Source organism: Lates calcarifer, linkage group LG13 (genome assembly GCF_001640805.2).
Source record: "Lates calcarifer isolate ASB-BC8 linkage group LG13, TLL_Latcal_v3, whole genome shotgun sequence".
In the NCBI taxonomy this organism is placed as follows: Eukaryota; Metazoa; Chordata; class Actinopteri; family Centropomidae; genus Lates; species Lates calcarifer.
Genome location: NC_066845.1, coordinates 22966193 through 22983185, shown reverse-complemented (window position 1 = coordinate 22983185; position 16993 = coordinate 22966193). Strand labels below are relative to the sequence as shown.

At 38.6% G+C, this 16993-nt stretch overlaps 1 protein-coding gene across 2 annotated transcripts in view; it reads right to left on the bottom strand.

The window, feature by feature from the left end:
* Window positions 1-16993, bottom strand: part of abca2 (ATP-binding cassette, sub-family A (ABC1), member 2) — an 82946-nt gene that overhangs the window by 48447 nt on the left and 17506 nt on the right. For both annotated transcript variants that reach the window (XM_018668901.1, XM_051075019.1), the window contains exons 3-12: window positions 13912-14023; window positions 12438-12601; window positions 11621-11742; window positions 8587-8700; window positions 7534-7710; window positions 6807-7028; window positions 4434-4810; window positions 3318-3477; window positions 666-794; window positions 324-491 (exon numbers count right to left, since the gene is read on the bottom strand). In XM_018668901.1, coding sequence (XP_018524417.1) covers window positions 324-491; window positions 666-794; window positions 3318-3477; window positions 4434-4810; window positions 6807-7028; window positions 7534-7710; window positions 8587-8700; window positions 11621-11742; window positions 12438-12601; window positions 13912-14023 — 1745 coding nt within the window. The remainder of the gene's footprint in view (window positions 1-323; window positions 492-665; window positions 795-3317; window positions 3478-4433; window positions 4811-6806; window positions 7029-7533; window positions 7711-8586; window positions 8701-11620; window positions 11743-12437; window positions 12602-13911; window positions 14024-16993) is intronic.

Here is a 16993-nt window from a genome sequence, read left to right as displayed (position 1 = left end):
TGGAAAGTAGTCTTTTCTGCCAAATCTAAGTGGCATACTACCTGAATGTAAGTGTCTCGGATTGAAGTGTATGTTTGAAATTCCCAAAGTACAACAGACAGATGAAACCAGAAATGTTGCATATTTGATATTATGTCCGAAAAGACCTATGCATACTTTTATGCAGATGTCACATTGGCAAGCTACAATATGTTGCACGAATCATTTTTTCAATAAACATTTCATCAGACAAACTGCATTATATTGATGATATCAGTTGTTCTCATGCTTATATTGTCAGTGTCACACCAATTTGTAATTAGATTTGTCTACACTATGCTGACCTTAGACATAAAGTGTGTCCAGCCACAGGCAGCATTGTCTATGGTGTCCAGCTGTTCCAGCAGGGTGGAGGTGTTAGGAAGACTGTAGTTTCCTTCCATCAGACCCTGCACCAGCTCAGTGTCTGTACCATTCAACAGCTCAGGGTGCTGCTGAAGCTCTGAGGACAGCTATAGAGAGGAGAAAGAGGGTGCATGCAGCCTAATGTGCTCTCTCAACTCAAGACCAAACACTATGAACAGATTGACTTAATGGAAAAATATCAGCACACAGAAGATTTTTTTCACATCCTGATAGTAATGTATAATTAATAATGTGAAAAGATGACTTGTATGTAATTGTACCTGCTGTAGCCACACCAGGTGGCTGTGCAGCTGGCCCTCCTCCAGAAAAGTCCTGAGCTGGGCGGAGATGTTCAGCCACACTCGCGTGTAGTGTGTCACGTTCCCAACAAATGCAAATGTCTCATTTGCCTAAGTGCACAAAAGTTTTTTCATTAGTTCTTGTATAAATTCATTCATTTTTCACTCTCTAACAGTCACTGCTGTCTCTGTCTGTAGCTGCTGCCAATAGTCTGTGCTAACTAACACATAATCAGTGGACATTTGTCGAAGTACAGAAAGGTGAGTTTAAAATGGTTAAAAGATGTTATAAAGGAACTGAAATTCTGATTGCAGTTCACTGATTTTGTTATGACATGTTCCTGTTTTATATGCTGATGTGACCAGGCCCTTTTCCTTTTAAGTTCATTCTTCACTTTGGACAAAATAATCTTAAGTCAAGGACCGCTTCATCAGATAACAATAGGTAAAGATTGTGAGATATGATTGAAAGCTCTTGAAAAGCTAGTAAATGAAACTTAGGATAAAATCATTTTTGTCTAAAAAACATCTTTGAATTAATCAGCTATGTGCAGAATTTTCACCCTGCAATTCTCCTTAGTACTACAGAGCCTTAAAGCCCCTTTTAGCTCATTGTTAGGGTAAAATGCATTTCCTGCAGAAAATGCAGTGTGAATGCTGATAGCTGAATGGATTTCTGAAGCAATGCTGAAAAATGGCAGAAATTGTTGAAGTGAAGAAAGTTGAAAACCAAAAGTAACTGCTGAAGCAATGCTTAAAATAGCAGAATATATGAATAGCAAAATTGTAGAATATATCAGTAGCAAAATAATAAAATAGCAAAATTGTAGTGTAAATACCATAAATGTTAATACCATAAACGTCCAGGAAAAGCTAAACATTTTGATGGCACCAAAATAGCTATACCTCATTACCTGTGCAATACATTCATTCACACTATACCTCATTGTATATAGAGTTGCACTGAAGCAGTGCTAAAAATAGCAGTAAATAGCAGGAAAACAGCAAAATGCAGAGGCCAGTTTGGAAGCTGAATTTTGAAAACAATAGCGGAGGCATTCATTTGAATGGCTAATTTTTTTCAGAAAAAGCGAAAATATTTTTAAAAGAATACATAGTAGAAAAAAGGTTAAATACAAGCATAAATGTCCTGAAAAAGTCAAACATATTTATAGTTGAATAGTTTGTGTTGCAGGAAGTATGGAGGAGTAGTTACAACCAAAAAGGGTCAGAAGCAGAATGGAAAAAAACAGCTAAATGCAGAATCAAAACTTGGAAGTTAAAATGTAAAAGTAAAATAAACTGCTGAGGATTTGACTCAATCAGTTAAAATGGAAAGAAAGAGGTATGAAGTCTTAAACACTGCTTAAAGGTAATTCACCAATCAATGATCTCTGTGTAAGAGGAAGAGGAATAAGTGTGTTGCGTTTAACTCAACTGTCTTGGAAGTTTTACTTTGAAAATCTTTGTAACTCCTGACTTAAACTGCTCTAAAACCTGTTTTAAGTGAAAACATTTGAACTGTGTGTGAATCTATGTGGCTTGTATGTGGTGTGGAGACAGTTTGTAGCAGAAAAGTAGAGTTTGAGTTTGAACACCACAGACATCAGAGAAGTCTCTAATCAGCTGATCACAATCACCTGAATGTGTCTAACTGCACTAACAGGTTGCTATGGTAATTACAACTGCTGAGTTTCTACAGAGCCACATTTAGCTCTGCACACTCCTTGAATTCATATTAATTCAAAAACCGTAACTCCTATTGATGAAATCAGCGAATGAAGTCAGTGAATACCAGTGTCAGGAGACTTTACTGAACACAGACATGTCATTTGTGTAAATAAAGTGAAAAATTGAGGCGCGAGTGCTTAGAGGCTGCTTACTCGAAAACTGTAAATCCTATGGCTTAGGCAGTCACACTGTGTGAAAGAGCATAATTTGAGGTATAAATTGTGTATGAGAAGTAAAAGATATGGGCAGGAGCAGAGCTGAAACACAAAAATTTGAGGAAAAGCAGAGAGGCTGAAAGCTAGAGTGGGTGATGTCATGCACCACTCTAGCCTGGCCCCATAGACATCCATTATAAACTCAGAAACTGTCAGAAATGAGCATGAAATATAAACTGCTGTCATTCAAAAACCATACAAGATATCAAAAAAATTGTTGAAATGATTGTGACTTATGTAAAGCTTAAATGAAGTTTCTAGCTGAAAGTATGCTGAACTAGTTAGGTTTGAAAAAGGAGAAACTTTTCAAAGATTTGAACATTCCATCCATTTATCTGAATGGGATTTTTTTTTAAAACAAAAACCTGAATTTAAAAAAAAAAAATTATAAATAGTGGAAAAAAAGTTGAATAACAGTACCCTTGCCCTAAAAGAGCTGAACGTTTTGGTGGTTGAATGGTTTTAATAGATTAAAGTATGCTGAAGTAGTTAAAGGCCAAAATAATAATAAAGATCTGAAGAACTTCAGTATTCACACTAGTTAACTCACTATAGATTATACAACCTGTCAAGCACTAAATGGCAGACACACTAAATCAGCATGGAACAGGATGAAGGGCTTTATCTGCGAGAATAATGTGAACATTTCTGCTCATACACAGAGACCAAAGACAAGCTGCGTACTTGCCTTCTGAATCACTTTATCCACCTGAGAACCAATGGGAGAGTAGAGGATCTTGGGATTTGTAGTCATCAAATGAACCAGTAAGCCCAGATTCCTTTGTTCTTTGCTGGTGAATCCCAAAGAACTCATATTCCCTTGCTTCAAAGCCTCTGGTTCAATGATCCTGCAACAAGAGCCACTGATTAAATGCAATTAACTTCACTGCTAAGTCACTTAGGACTTGTGAGTTTGATCTGCAGCTTATATGTTATCTGCCAGAGGTTGCTGAAATGAATAAAAGTGAAACTAAAGAATTCTCCCCACAAATCAGGGCTCAAGCCCGCTGTGCTTATATCTCACCACTCCCAGTGTTCACAAGGCCAAAAACATGTTTTATGAGGTCACCCCAAATTCTAATCAGTTAATCCTTAAGTCCAAGTGAATGTTTGTGCCAGATGTAATGAAAGTCCCTCCAGCATCCCTGATATATTGTGTTCATAAAGTGAGGTCACTGTGACCTTGACCTTTGAACATCAAAGTCCATTCAGTTCATCTCTGAACCCAAGTGAACATTTGTGCCAAATTTAAAGTAGTTCCTTCAAGGCATTACCAACATATTGTGTTCATGAGAATGGGAAAGAAAGACAGATGTACATATAGAAAGATGGACAGACAATCTGAAAACATAATGCCTCTGGCTGTGCCAGCATAGAGGCATAACAAATGTGTAACTAGAGAATAATTTTTGTAGTTTGACCAATCATTTCAATCTGTTGTAATTGGGAATAGGTTAATGATAAAATGTGGGAACCCATGACATTTCTACAAAAAAGTTTGACAACAAAAGGACAACAATCTAATAAAATCTATCTGGACATCAAACTGAAAGTAAAAACATCTAAAATGTCATGAATGATTTTCAGCTTGTTGTGGAACTCTGTCCCCAGGTGGTAAAAACACTGATTAATGCAGCACAAAAGCAAACAAAGACAAAGACATATCACCTAAACTGTCCTCAAAATTTGAGAATGATGAACTAAGAATGATGGTAACAATGACAAAAACATGATCAAAGTTGTAACAAGCAGGAATCATCCTAGCATCTATTTTTGGATTTCATCACCTCTTTGTCTCACTCACCTGTTGTTCCCGCACAGAATCGGCTGCAGTCCAGCCCACAGTTGTACAAATGCTGAAAACTGAGAATGAGGATTCTCTGCTTCCTCCTTCCCTTTCCCTCCTCTTACTCTCCCTCCTCCCTCTGATCCTTTCTCCTCCTCCTCTCTGGGGATGTCAGTTGTGTTGGGGCCCCAAGTGGTGGCATTAAGGGGCCAGGTCATATTTGTAGGGGAGGCTGGAGATCGACCACTACAGGCTCCTTTGGGCAACAACCGGGCCAGGCCAGAGAGCAGGTCCACATCCTTGAGAAGCCTCTCTACATCGGCCAGGTCCTTCAATAAAGCCCCGAGGTGGGACTGAGAGAGAGGAACCCAAGAGCTGGGTTGCTCCAGGTGAAGCTGTTATGACAGTGGAGGGGGGAAGGAAAAAGGGGGGAAGGAAAAGGGGAGGAGAAAATAGTGAGAAAATACAGTATGCTCCAAACTTGCAGTAGTTAAAAAGGGTTGTCCTCAAATCACAGGGATGGTGGTTGGATCTCTAGCTGCTCCTGACCACATGGTGAAGTGTCCCTGGGCAAGACACTGAACCCCAGATTGTTCCCAATGGTCAGACCGGCACCTTGTATGGTAGTTTGCTGCGTCTCTTGTGTGAGTGTGGGTGTGAATTGGAGGCAAATTGTAAAACCATTTGAATAAAAGCACTATATAAATGCAACCATTTACCATTTAATGTTTTTAATTTGATTGATACATTAATTCATTGTCTCCCTGCACTATCAGCATAATATTCATTGTTCTTTAAAGATTATATTTTGGAATTTAAACTACCAATCATAACTTAAATAGCAGTTTGCTTTTAAATGTTTAAATGTTTTCTTTTAGCCTTGTCACAAAATATGAGGCTTTTATTAATCTTCTTATCAAGCTAATCTAATATAAATTCGCCTGCCTCTCCTTTGCTCCTCTCATCTTTGCCACAGCCCCCCAGGTGTACACATTACTCTCAAAATGGAAACTTTTTATTCTCTCTCCCCTCTCCTCCTTTGTCTTGTAATAATAGAGCTTTCAAGACCTTCTTGTCAATACCCACCCTTTTCACAAAAAATCACCTTCTAAAATGACTTCCTGTTTACTACATAGTGCACTGTACTTGAGTGTTTGTCATACCTATACACTTTGCACATAGTGTCCCCCACAATTTCCATAATGCAATGAAAAAACTTGTGCCTTGTTGTGCATGTACACTACCTTCTATCAATCCCACAATTCAGTTGAGAGCAACAGCAAGAGGATTCACAGGTTTCCCTCCTGAGAGAGGATGTGACAGCCTCTCAGAGGGCGAGCGTTCTGCAGCTCAAACTAGTGTGGTTACAATTTAGAAAAAAATTTATAAAGCTGCTACAATAGTGAAACTGCAAAGCAAGAAGATGAACAGGGATGGATTCTCTGATGACGCCAATCTTTCGGGTCATCTAGGGTCACAAGTGACATTGTTGGCATAAAATAATTGACCTGCACATACATGAGACAGAGGTCCAGAGCTATTTAATAATTCCTTTTTTGAACATAAAAAATATTTGATAAAGATCCTGTAAATGTGGTTATTAACGAATTTCAATTAGAAATATGCAGAGTGTCATTTTTATTTTTTACAATGTAGAGGTGCTCTCTTTTGGACAAACTGCAGTATGGAACAAAGTACACCCCTCTGCAATATCTCTAAAATGTTATTTCATTCAAATTTGTACCACCTTATAATTATTATATTATTATAATTGTGCCATTTTAAATTTCTGATCTCATTTAAAACTAAAAACAAACAGCCTTGCTGCGTGAACAAGGTTACAAAATGACCTGTAATAAAATTGTCTTTGTCTCTGTTTTTGCCTAGGTTGTGTCTGATTGCCAATTTGTGAACGAATTGCAAAAAATCTGACCTTCCTCAGCTCTCTTTGTTGCCTGCAACAGCCTGTGAACTGATTGCTATGTACAAGACTTGGGACAAATTTCCTGGGAAAATTCAAAATTCAAAGGATGAGACAGTTATGCTATCTTGCAAGTATCTTGCCTTAATTCTCTACACTACAGCGACAACAGTGTGCAACACTAGATAATCTTAATTTAGCACACTAACGTCAAGAAATAACCAGCTCTCAGCACAGCACAGACTCCTGAGATAGGCTCCAGCATATGTAAAGGGCCATTCAACATCATAATATCTCCCGCATGATGAAAAGCATCACGTGGGAGGCTTTAGGGCTCCACAGTACTCAAATATTTGCCAAATATAATAGAAAAAAAATTAGAAATGGGTAAGTTCATCCAATAATACTCTTATCATTTCATTAAATTGCTGATAACAGCAGTTAATCTGTAGCAAATGTTTCTGCTGTACCTTTTCAGTGACACTCTGTGTGTTGATCTGCTCTCTCAACTCAACGCTCATCTGCCTGAAGCGCTCTGACCTTTGACCTTCCCCTCCACTGCACAGTGCACTGCGGTAGGCCTGCAGCACTGGTTGCTGCTTCTCAGGCACCAAAAGGATGTTACTGAGCTCACTGGTCCCTCCCTCCCCACAGGTGAGGGTCTCCAACATGGCTCCAGTCAAGAGGATCCCCTGTGGAAGAGAGACCCAGGATGAAAAGCCTAGTGTGGTCAGGCGAGACATGAACAACTATTTAAATATGGGGATAACAAAGCACATTTTAAGACAATCTCTCCTTGAAACATGTTGTTCACATGAAAAGTTATAGAATAAATTGAGTACAACAAAGAGTACAGAGAGAATTTGGAGTCTCTAGTACTAATGCAACAGCTGCTGCATGGATAATGGCATTGGTTGTAATTCTGGAAAATGTACAGTTAATGTGTTTTTCTCCCATGCTCACCTGTTAGTTTTGTTGCACCTGTTAGGAGTTGGATTTTGGCATACAACTAACTATAGTAGAGGTGAGCACAGGTATAATTAGGATGAATGAAAATGCGTGGGTTTGCAGGGTTGTTAAGGTAAACCTTTGCTCTCTTAGTTCTGCTGCTTGTAAGGTTGCATAATTTAGCTTAAGCTTTGAATCTTTGAATGCAAATGTAAACCAGCCAGAAATGGCCTGAATCAGCAGGTATACCTCCACTTCCTTCAGGCCCTGCTGGTCATTGCCCTTGTTTCCTGTGGCTTCAGTGAGGCCTAAAGCCTGGGACACTAGTTTGAGCAGAGCCTGCCTGTGGGCTGCTTTTGTTGAGTCCCATAAAGCTTTGTATATCAGACCTCCATCCAGACTGTGTACATCTCCCAGCAGCTTCTCCTAGAGGTGTGGATTAGGGGCAAAAGAGACAAAGTAGACATCACTGTTAAGAAGAAAATACACAGAGGATAGAAGAGGATTTCATGAAAAATACAAAGTACCATTAAACAAATACTGCTGTAACAAGACTTAAAGCTGGAGCCACCAACTTGTGGCCACTAATAACTGAATTATAAAGCTAAACTACAACATGTTTCTGGCCACCTGACTAATATTCAGTTCTACTACTCTCAGCTGTGGTCTGATCTGTACTAACTCCTGGTAAATCTGGCTCTTTAGATGCTAAATGTTCCATTATGTCCAGCTTTCTGTTTTTCTATTTCCAAGGACTTTTTGATTAGTCAACCGCAGGTGCAACTAATTATTTTATGCATGCTAGCTGACAGAGCGATCATTCATGTTATTAGTTTTAACTTCTCCTGCTTTGATAAGTCAAAATGTCTGCTGTCATGTCTAGACAGTGAGCATACTGAGTAAAGATAGAATTGGATACATTATGTCCAATATACATCTAAGAAGATTCTAGATGACCTTGTAGCTCATATAGAAAAGTTTCCAGAGGCAGAATGTTAGATTCAGTTTAGCTATTCTTGCACACGGAGTACAATATGGCGTATGAGCACTGAGATAAGCTCTCTATACTGACTCAGCACCCAACCCAGCACAGTGCTGCTTTTATTACTGAATGTGTTGAAATTGATACAAACGTGCAAAATTGTCACAGGGGACATGACCACTATTCTTATTCTTGAATAGGCCAGCAGTAGGCCAGCTAATAGCTGTCACCAGTCCCATAAACCAGCTTTCTTCTGTGTGGCACTGTTTGTGTGTGTGTGTGTTTGTTTGTTGAGTGTGAATCCGGGCATATGAATTTACCTCCAGATGAAGAACTCTATCTCCAGGTTTTTGTCTGCTGTCTTTTGTCCCCTGAATCCAACTTTGGGCCCCTCCCCCATCTCTGAGAGATGTACCAAAGATAAGATTGTACACCTACAGGACAAACACACACATGCACGCACACGCACACGCACACGCACACGCACACACACACAAAATATATGGACATGATGATGACATGCAACAAGAATGCCAGTCAGATTATTACTTTTTGCTTAAAGTGTTAAGACCTAAAAGCAAAATCCTCATCAGCTGACCTCAAGGTGGTACTATAATAACAATTTCAATGTTTTTGCAGATAACCACATGAGCTAGAATTTTTTTTTTTTTTTTATCTCTTAATTCTGAGGATAATCTTGCAACTTTTTACAATGGGGAACCACCCTCTTTGATCACATGATTTTCCACCATTTTGAGTTACCAAACCCAGGCTTCAGATTTGATTTAATGTTCACTAAATGTCACATATGAAACATTTCAAATATGAGTTGCACAAAAGTTGTCACTTTTTACTTTGAAATTGTTTTTGTTTTGGAGTTGTGGAGTTGTGTTGTTAAGCAGTTGACTATGAAGAACAACTATGAAGTAAGGCTGCGAGCAGCGTTGAACGGGCCCTCGCACCCGGCGCCTGTCGGGGGACCCTCAGCTGCAGGGTCCCCACAAGTTGAACAATGCGTCAGAAGTCCTTTACTGCCCCTATCGGTTGCACATTTCCATCATGGATGAAGGCAGCCACCTGCACAGATAGACCCTAAGAGTGTTGTTTCTCCTCAGACTGGACAATTGCCTGCTTTCGCTTCCTGACCAAATGTGAAATGGGATGTCGTTTCCTGTTTCCAGTAGGTGGCGTTACGACAGTGGCTGAATATTGGCATGTAGATGTGTTCAGGCCATGATAATATTTTAAGTTTGAGGCAGTGCATGTGGGAGTTACAACAACTTCCTGTTTAATGGCAAATCAAAATCAAAATTCGCCAATGGCCACACAGCAAGGGTGTCCCACGAAGAATCCCAGTCTGACCACATTTGAGGTGAGTCAGATCAACCTACTTGGATGAAACACATCTCCTGTTGCCAATAGGTGGCACTATGACTATATATATACGCTATGAATATTGGCACGTAAATGTGTTCAGGCCATGATGGTTAGGAAACATGTCAAGTTTGGGGCAGATTATACAACAAGTAGTTCCGACCAAGCAATCTGACATTTAGAATGTGCTCAAATCAGCATGACAGCACGCCTTACTCATCATTAAAAATATTACTCCGCAATATACATTTTACTTTGTTGGTAATAGTTGTATAATCACAATATTACACATCAGCTGTGTCGGTGACACGGCGCTATAACTTAAAATTCACATAAAAGCTTGCGGTTCAGAAACTACATCTGTGTGAGTAAAAAATGCTGCATCTTTGTTATAACATGGTTGATAAAAGTAAGCATTTATTTGTACAGTAGCTATTGATTTAGTTCTGTAAAGTCTGAGACCTTGATAAAGCATTAACGTCAGGTCAGAGTTCACTCATCTGGGACTAGAAAATCATTTCTGTTGGTAGGTCGTTACTAAGGGTCTGATTATTTGCTGTAGTAGTAAACACATAGGAGTCCACTGACGTGACGTGTTCCAGTTATCAGTCAGACCCCATGTATTTCCATGGAGATGGGAAAAAACTTGCTCCTCAACATGAACAGATTTTGATCATACATTTTAGTTTGTTGGTAATAGTTTTATAATCGCAATATTACACTCAAGGGTGTGCTTTAACGTCATTTGAGCATGCAAGCACCTCGGTCCTGATCGCATTAAAGCACACCCTCTTGGTTAATATTGCTTAATGGGACAGTGCATGTGGGCGTTACAACAACCAACATCAAAATTTTCACAATTAGGCATCATGAAGGCCTTAAGGCTGACATCAACCTGCTAGTAACAGGACATCAAAGTCTAAAACATGTCATTTCCTGTGGCCTGTAGGTGGCGCTATAACTTATTGTGAATATTGACATGTGGGTGTGTTCATGCCAGGACCCTTATCAACACTGTGAAGTTTGTGGCCGATTGAACAAAGTATGGCTGAGTTACAGTAACTTAAACGCAACTTCCTGTGGCGAGACATTGAAATTTGTGGTACTGCCACGGCCACACCCCTCAACGTAAACAAAATCTTTTAATAACTATTAATCACAAAGGCCTTAAGAGTATCCTGATCAAGTTTGAGGTTAATATGATAAAATCTGTAGGAGGAGTTTGAACAAATACAACATCCCCAAAATTTTCAAATTAAAATTAAAATGGCCAGCTTCCTGTAGGTTTGAGGCCATAATGTCAAGTCACCTGATGTCAACTAAGCCCAATGGCAAGGGGGTTTTGAGTATGTTTCGTGAGTTTTTGAGCATGTTTAAGCCCTCAAAAATTTTAGCATCACAGGAATAATTCCTACGATTACAATAGAGCCTTTGAATGCAAGTGCTCAGGCCCTAATAAAATAAATAATAATAAGTATTGAGTGGAAACTTTTTGGCCTGATAGGATGAAAACCTGTGCTAGATGTAATGAAAGTTCCTCTTGAAGTTCCTGATAAATTACATTCACAAGAACATGAGTTCACAGTGGCCTTGACCTGACCTAAAGTCTAATCAGTTCATCTTTGAGTCTAAATGAACATTTGTACCAAATTTCAAGAAATTCCCTCAAAGCTTTACTGAGATATGGTGTTCACAAGAATGGGACAGACAGACAGACAGCTGGATATCCCACAAACATAATGCTACATAATGCTGTCAATGGAGCAGAGGCATAAAAACTGAGCTGAACTATAAATGCATCATTGGCTGCTACTGGATTTTAAACAAACCCAAAAACATGCATTTGGTCAAAAAAGATCAAATATTATGCAGACAAAGCACATTAGCACACAGCCTGCCTTAAAGGGTGAGGTGAGTTGAAGTGAATTAAACTGAGCAAAACAGACAGTAAAGTGTGTTCCTAATGAAACAGTGAATCACCTCTCTGACGCTGACTGGGATGTTGAGCAGCAAGCTGGTTGTGGAGTTGGAGAGAGAAAGGTTCTTGACCAGGAACTGATGGAAAGCCGACTGACTCTTCAGCACACTGGCCAGTGTGAAGCCTGCATCCAAAACAAAACACATAAAAAAACAGACACAGACCCACGTATGTGCACACATGCACACAAACACGCAAACACACACACGCACACAAACACACACCATAAACAATATTTATTAAAACAATCAATTTCCAAAATCCAAAAATTAAAATTTAATCAAATCAAAAAAATAAATATTAAGGCCTTAATATTAACAGCCATTTCTCCAAGATAAAGTAAAAAAGGAGTAAAAAGTCAGGCATCACAGGGGGATGTGTATATCCCTTACTTTAACTACAATAACCTTTTTTAGCAGCAGCAGCAGATGCAGCAATCACATGCATTTTCTTGAGGAAAGGAAGATGTTCTAGTTTGTACTTCAAGATAAATTGCTTTAAAAGAAAGAGGAGTGCAAATAAGACACAATGGAAGAACAGCACATGCATCGATTTGTCCAATTTGTTCTGCTATATATATGAATCATGAAGCCCACACAGCTTGCAGTGCTGCGTTGTGTGCTGTGCTTTGCATAAAAACACACAACATGTTACTTTTTTCCTCTGTGTAAGAAAGTGCATCCTGGTTTGTACACTTTGATCAGATAGAGGATGATATTTTTGTTCCTTTTTCAAACTGGGGGTCTTCTCTGTGCATTCTCTATCAGCAGTACATCATCTAAGAACTCTGACTTTATAAAGCAGCACTGTATGTTAGACCTTGGCTCTTGTTGAACTTGTAGTCTGGTGGTAAAGGGGTGGAGCTGAGACTCTCCAGGTGCTGCTGCAGGGTCTCCAACTCTTGACCTAAACCAGGTCGGTCAGACGTGAAAAGTCGATTTTGTTCAACCACTTCACTGATCCGTTCCAGCAGCTGGGTCACGCTAACAGAGAAAGATTAAGGCATTTAAACATGTATGACTGCACAGGAAAAGAAACAACCTCATTGGTAGTTCTTTACAGTAATCTAGTATCAAGAATGTGTTTTTCATAATGTACGTTAAATTTGAGGTTCATATAATAAGAACGAACTACAGAAGAGAAAGACAGGGCAAAAACAGTGGAAAGAGGGAGGATAAGTGACGGGAAGAAATCAAAACTGTATTTACTTCTCAGGAACCATGCTGAAAGTTAAACTTGGACTAAAACTAGTCCTTAGTATAAAGACTGAAAACTGGGGGAAACAGCTAGCTCTGTGTAAAGGTAACAAAATTCAATCTATAAGTACCTCCAAATCTCACTAATCAACATATTCCTCATTTGTTTTGTACAAAAAGTAACATTCAGTTTCACCTGTTTTAGTCTTTGTGCTAAGCTAACTGGCTGCTGACAGTAACTTCATATTTAGTGCAGAGAAAGTACCAAAGTATCCTTGGGCAAGATATTGAGCCCTGATTTGTCCCCAATGTGTCATCAGTGTGTGAAAGTGTATGAATGTGTTAGAAAGCACTTTCTATGTTTAGAACAATTATGTATGTATGAATGTGTGTGCGAACGGGTGAATGTGACCTGTAGTGCGATAGTGCTTTTCTAGTCAATAAGACTAGAAAAGCACTATAGAAGTGCATTCAATTAACATTTATTGCCAGTAGGTTGCAAGGTGAAGTGTGGGGCAGATTGGACATTGTATATTTGAGTTACAACTTCCTCATTGCGAAGCATCAAAATGTACCACTATGTTTGTATTGTTCAATGACAACTCAAATTTTTTGCAATTTAGCAGAAGTCTTTATGTTGCATGGACTAAATTTGAAGTCTATCGTTTCTCTAGGAGGAGTTTGTTTATGTACAACACCTGCAAAAACTGAATCAAAATTGCACAGTAAATCCAAAATGGCAGACTTTCTATTGAGTTAAGAGTATGGCTCCAGGAGGCCTTTTTGTAAATCTTAGGATGTTACTATTGAGTTGCTATTGAGCCATTTTGCCACACCTATACACAAGACCCATGAAACATGTACATTTTCACCACATCTGATGCACAGATGTTTTTGAGCACCTTCACAGGATCATAATAGGTGTTTCACACAACTGGGTGCTTGGGCCCTAATAATCTAGTAGTTTTAATAGGGTCCTTGCAACAGTTGGTGCTTGGGCCCTAATAATAACTCAAAATATTGCAAAAAACTTTCACATTTGTCTGAGATGTGAAAGTTGGTCTATCAATAAAAACTTGATGAGTAAATGTACTCACGTGGAGTTCTTGTACTGCAGGAAACCAAATTCATCCCTTTGTCCATCTGGGCACAACGACTGCATGATGGGAATGATGCCAGCTGAGGTGAGTGGGGCTGCGCTGTAAAAGGCTAGACATGAGGAAGGAAAAACAGGGGGTCGGAGGGACAAAGAGAAAAGACGAAAAGAGGAGGAGTGTAACGAAAGAGGAGGATGAGAATCAACAAGTAGGGAGTTTATCATGAAAAGAAGAATGAAAAGAACAGGACAATGAGAAACGAAAAAGTAGAGGAAGAGATTCTGTGTTAGAGTTTGAGAGGAATAAAGATGTCAGTCTAGCCACCTGACAGGTAGCACAGCAGTTAATGGCCGGAGAGGCTCTCACGTGTCAATGCTGACTGCACAGGCCTTTCATCATGTTACTGCACAAAATGGCCCATGATATTTTTCTTCATCTGCCCATGAATGCTGGCTGGACCAGGAAAAAAGAAACTCTTACTAATAGCCCAGTGTTTCCATGGTTACTGTGCTGCTGAGGCTTGTCTGTGAGCGAGGGGCCTGTACATCTACCCACCAAAACAGTTCCTGTTGTCCGCCAGCTTACTCACTCTCTCATATCATCCATATTATCCACCTATCCCTTTTTGAGAAGTAGAAGTAAACAAAGTTTAGGAATCCTGTCTGATGCACAAATATATCTACATCAGTAACAGGTGTTGATGAATGATGACAATATTAGGTAACAATGCTGTAATGATATGTAGTATGTGCATATTTTATATGAATACAGAATATGAAGAACGTGTTCATCATATTTATTTGTTCTATTTATTAATTATATACACCTGAGCAAACTCCCTCTACTGTCAAAGATCTCAATGTATGCTAAGTGCTCCTTCAAAATCTTTGCAAATGTTATCAGAGGAAGGAAGTGCATTCAACATATTTGTCCCTAATGTCTTGTCAATCAGTGCTTGTGCTCTGTGGATATTATAAAACAGCCAGCCAAATTGTGTAGTAGTAATCTATAGTAATATTAAAAGATGAAACTGATAAATGATAAAAAACTTATTTATTAGTGTATTCACTGTGAGAAGCTGTGATGAGCATCCCTCCAGTTCCTTAATCAAGCAATATTAACTGAGAGGGCTTGCAGCCTGACCGCATCACTGAAGTGCTAAAATGACGTTAAAGCACACCCTCGAGTGTAATATTGTGATTATACAACTATTTCCAACAAAGTAAAATATATAATCAAAATCTGTTCATGTTGAGGAGCAAGTAAAATGTAAACTTCAGTGATGCTTGACCGCATCACTGTTGTGCTCAAAAGACATTAAAGCACACCCTCTCAGTTAATATTACTTAATTATTATGCATTCTCATCAGTATTCATACATGTGTGGTCCTCTCAGTCCAGCAGCAAGATAGAGTTGAGAACTGGACATTTCAGCCATTCACAAAACTTGAAGAATGTTGAAAATGTGAACTCACTGAATGGTTGGGGAATGAAAAAACCTTTTTGATTTACAAGAAAAAAAAAGACAACAGATAGGAATAAAGTACACACACACACACACACACAAACATCAGTTACTCTGACAGACATAGGTCCCTTCCATTGAAGTCAAAACAAATCAAAGATGACCAGAAGCTACACAGCTGTGTGTTTGTGTGTGTCGGGGTGTGTGTGTACTTTGTTCCTAACTGTTGTCATTTTTTTCCATCTTGTCAAAAAAGATTTTATATATATATATATATAATTTTTACACCATTACTTTTACACATGAAAAACTACTTCTGTTTGTTTTCTGACTTAATATGTTGCTGAGAAGATTTTATATTACACAGTGGCATTGTGTTTTCAACAGTGACTGAAAGGTGCAGGTTCTCAGAGATGGTCTTCCATGATATGTAGTCGGGATCAGGGTTAGGCATGCAGTGTATACACACAACCCAAAAATAGAATTAACACAGTCTGATTTAGTCAACCAGGAGATCAAAATGTCATGTCAGCCAGAAACAAGTATCAGGATGAAATGATGTGATGTGACACTTACACACTGGTCCATCCAACATGTTGAGAACATGCATCATGCACAGGAAAAAAAGAAAAACAGCCAGAAAGAGAGAACAAAGAAAGAACAGCAGAAACAAGGCAGAGGTGAAGTAAATAAAAAAACAAAAACAATCAAAATATATTGGGTGCTAAAACGGCTGCAGGCAACAATAAGTGCACTGAAAACAAACTAAAACATGAAAAAGTCAAGGACAGTGCAACATAATACTAAAAACTGAACTAGGGAGACAAAAACATCACAGTATATAGTAGGACGCAAATCACATATTACAATCACACATTGTAACAGCAACAGCATTTGTAACAAAAATATTTGCTTCTATTTAAAATGCATGACGACACTGCAGAGCAATACATAATATCCTTGTGACTGCAGACAGATTCAGGCAAAACTGAGTCAGCAGAGTTCACTTTCTATATTTAAAACCACAAATAATGCAAGTTAAGGTGGTGTCACTCTGCTGCCACTTTAGAGCAACAGGAACAACAGGAAAATAAATAATGTAATATTGCTTAAAATGTAAATAAATTATTAACAAATAATTGAATTTAAAAAAGTTTAATGATATCAAACACTTTCCAACCCACAGGTGTGTTTAAACCACCATCAAATCGATCCTGTGATGATGTGATTAAAGTAGGAGCAGCTAAAGCAGTCTGAATATATCCATAAATTAATATGAGTGTTTCGTACAGTATCTGTTGTCCACACTTATTTTATATTGTATGAAAAGCTTCTCTTTCAGTTCATTAAACCTCTTTAGCCATCTGAAGTCAGCAGAAGACATACAGTTGTAAGCAAAAGCACCCCGGGGAAACTTTCATAATTTGTTGATTTCTGCAGTGAAAAGAAGTAAATACAACCTCTGCTGCAAACAGAAATGAAAAATAAAATTTTATTCAAATGTCAGTACTAATTTTTATTTCATGAACTTGATTATGTCATTAAGCCTTAACTGACTCAATAGGAGCTGTAGGGCAGGTCAAGAATTATAAATAGGAATTGTCAGCTGATAATGAT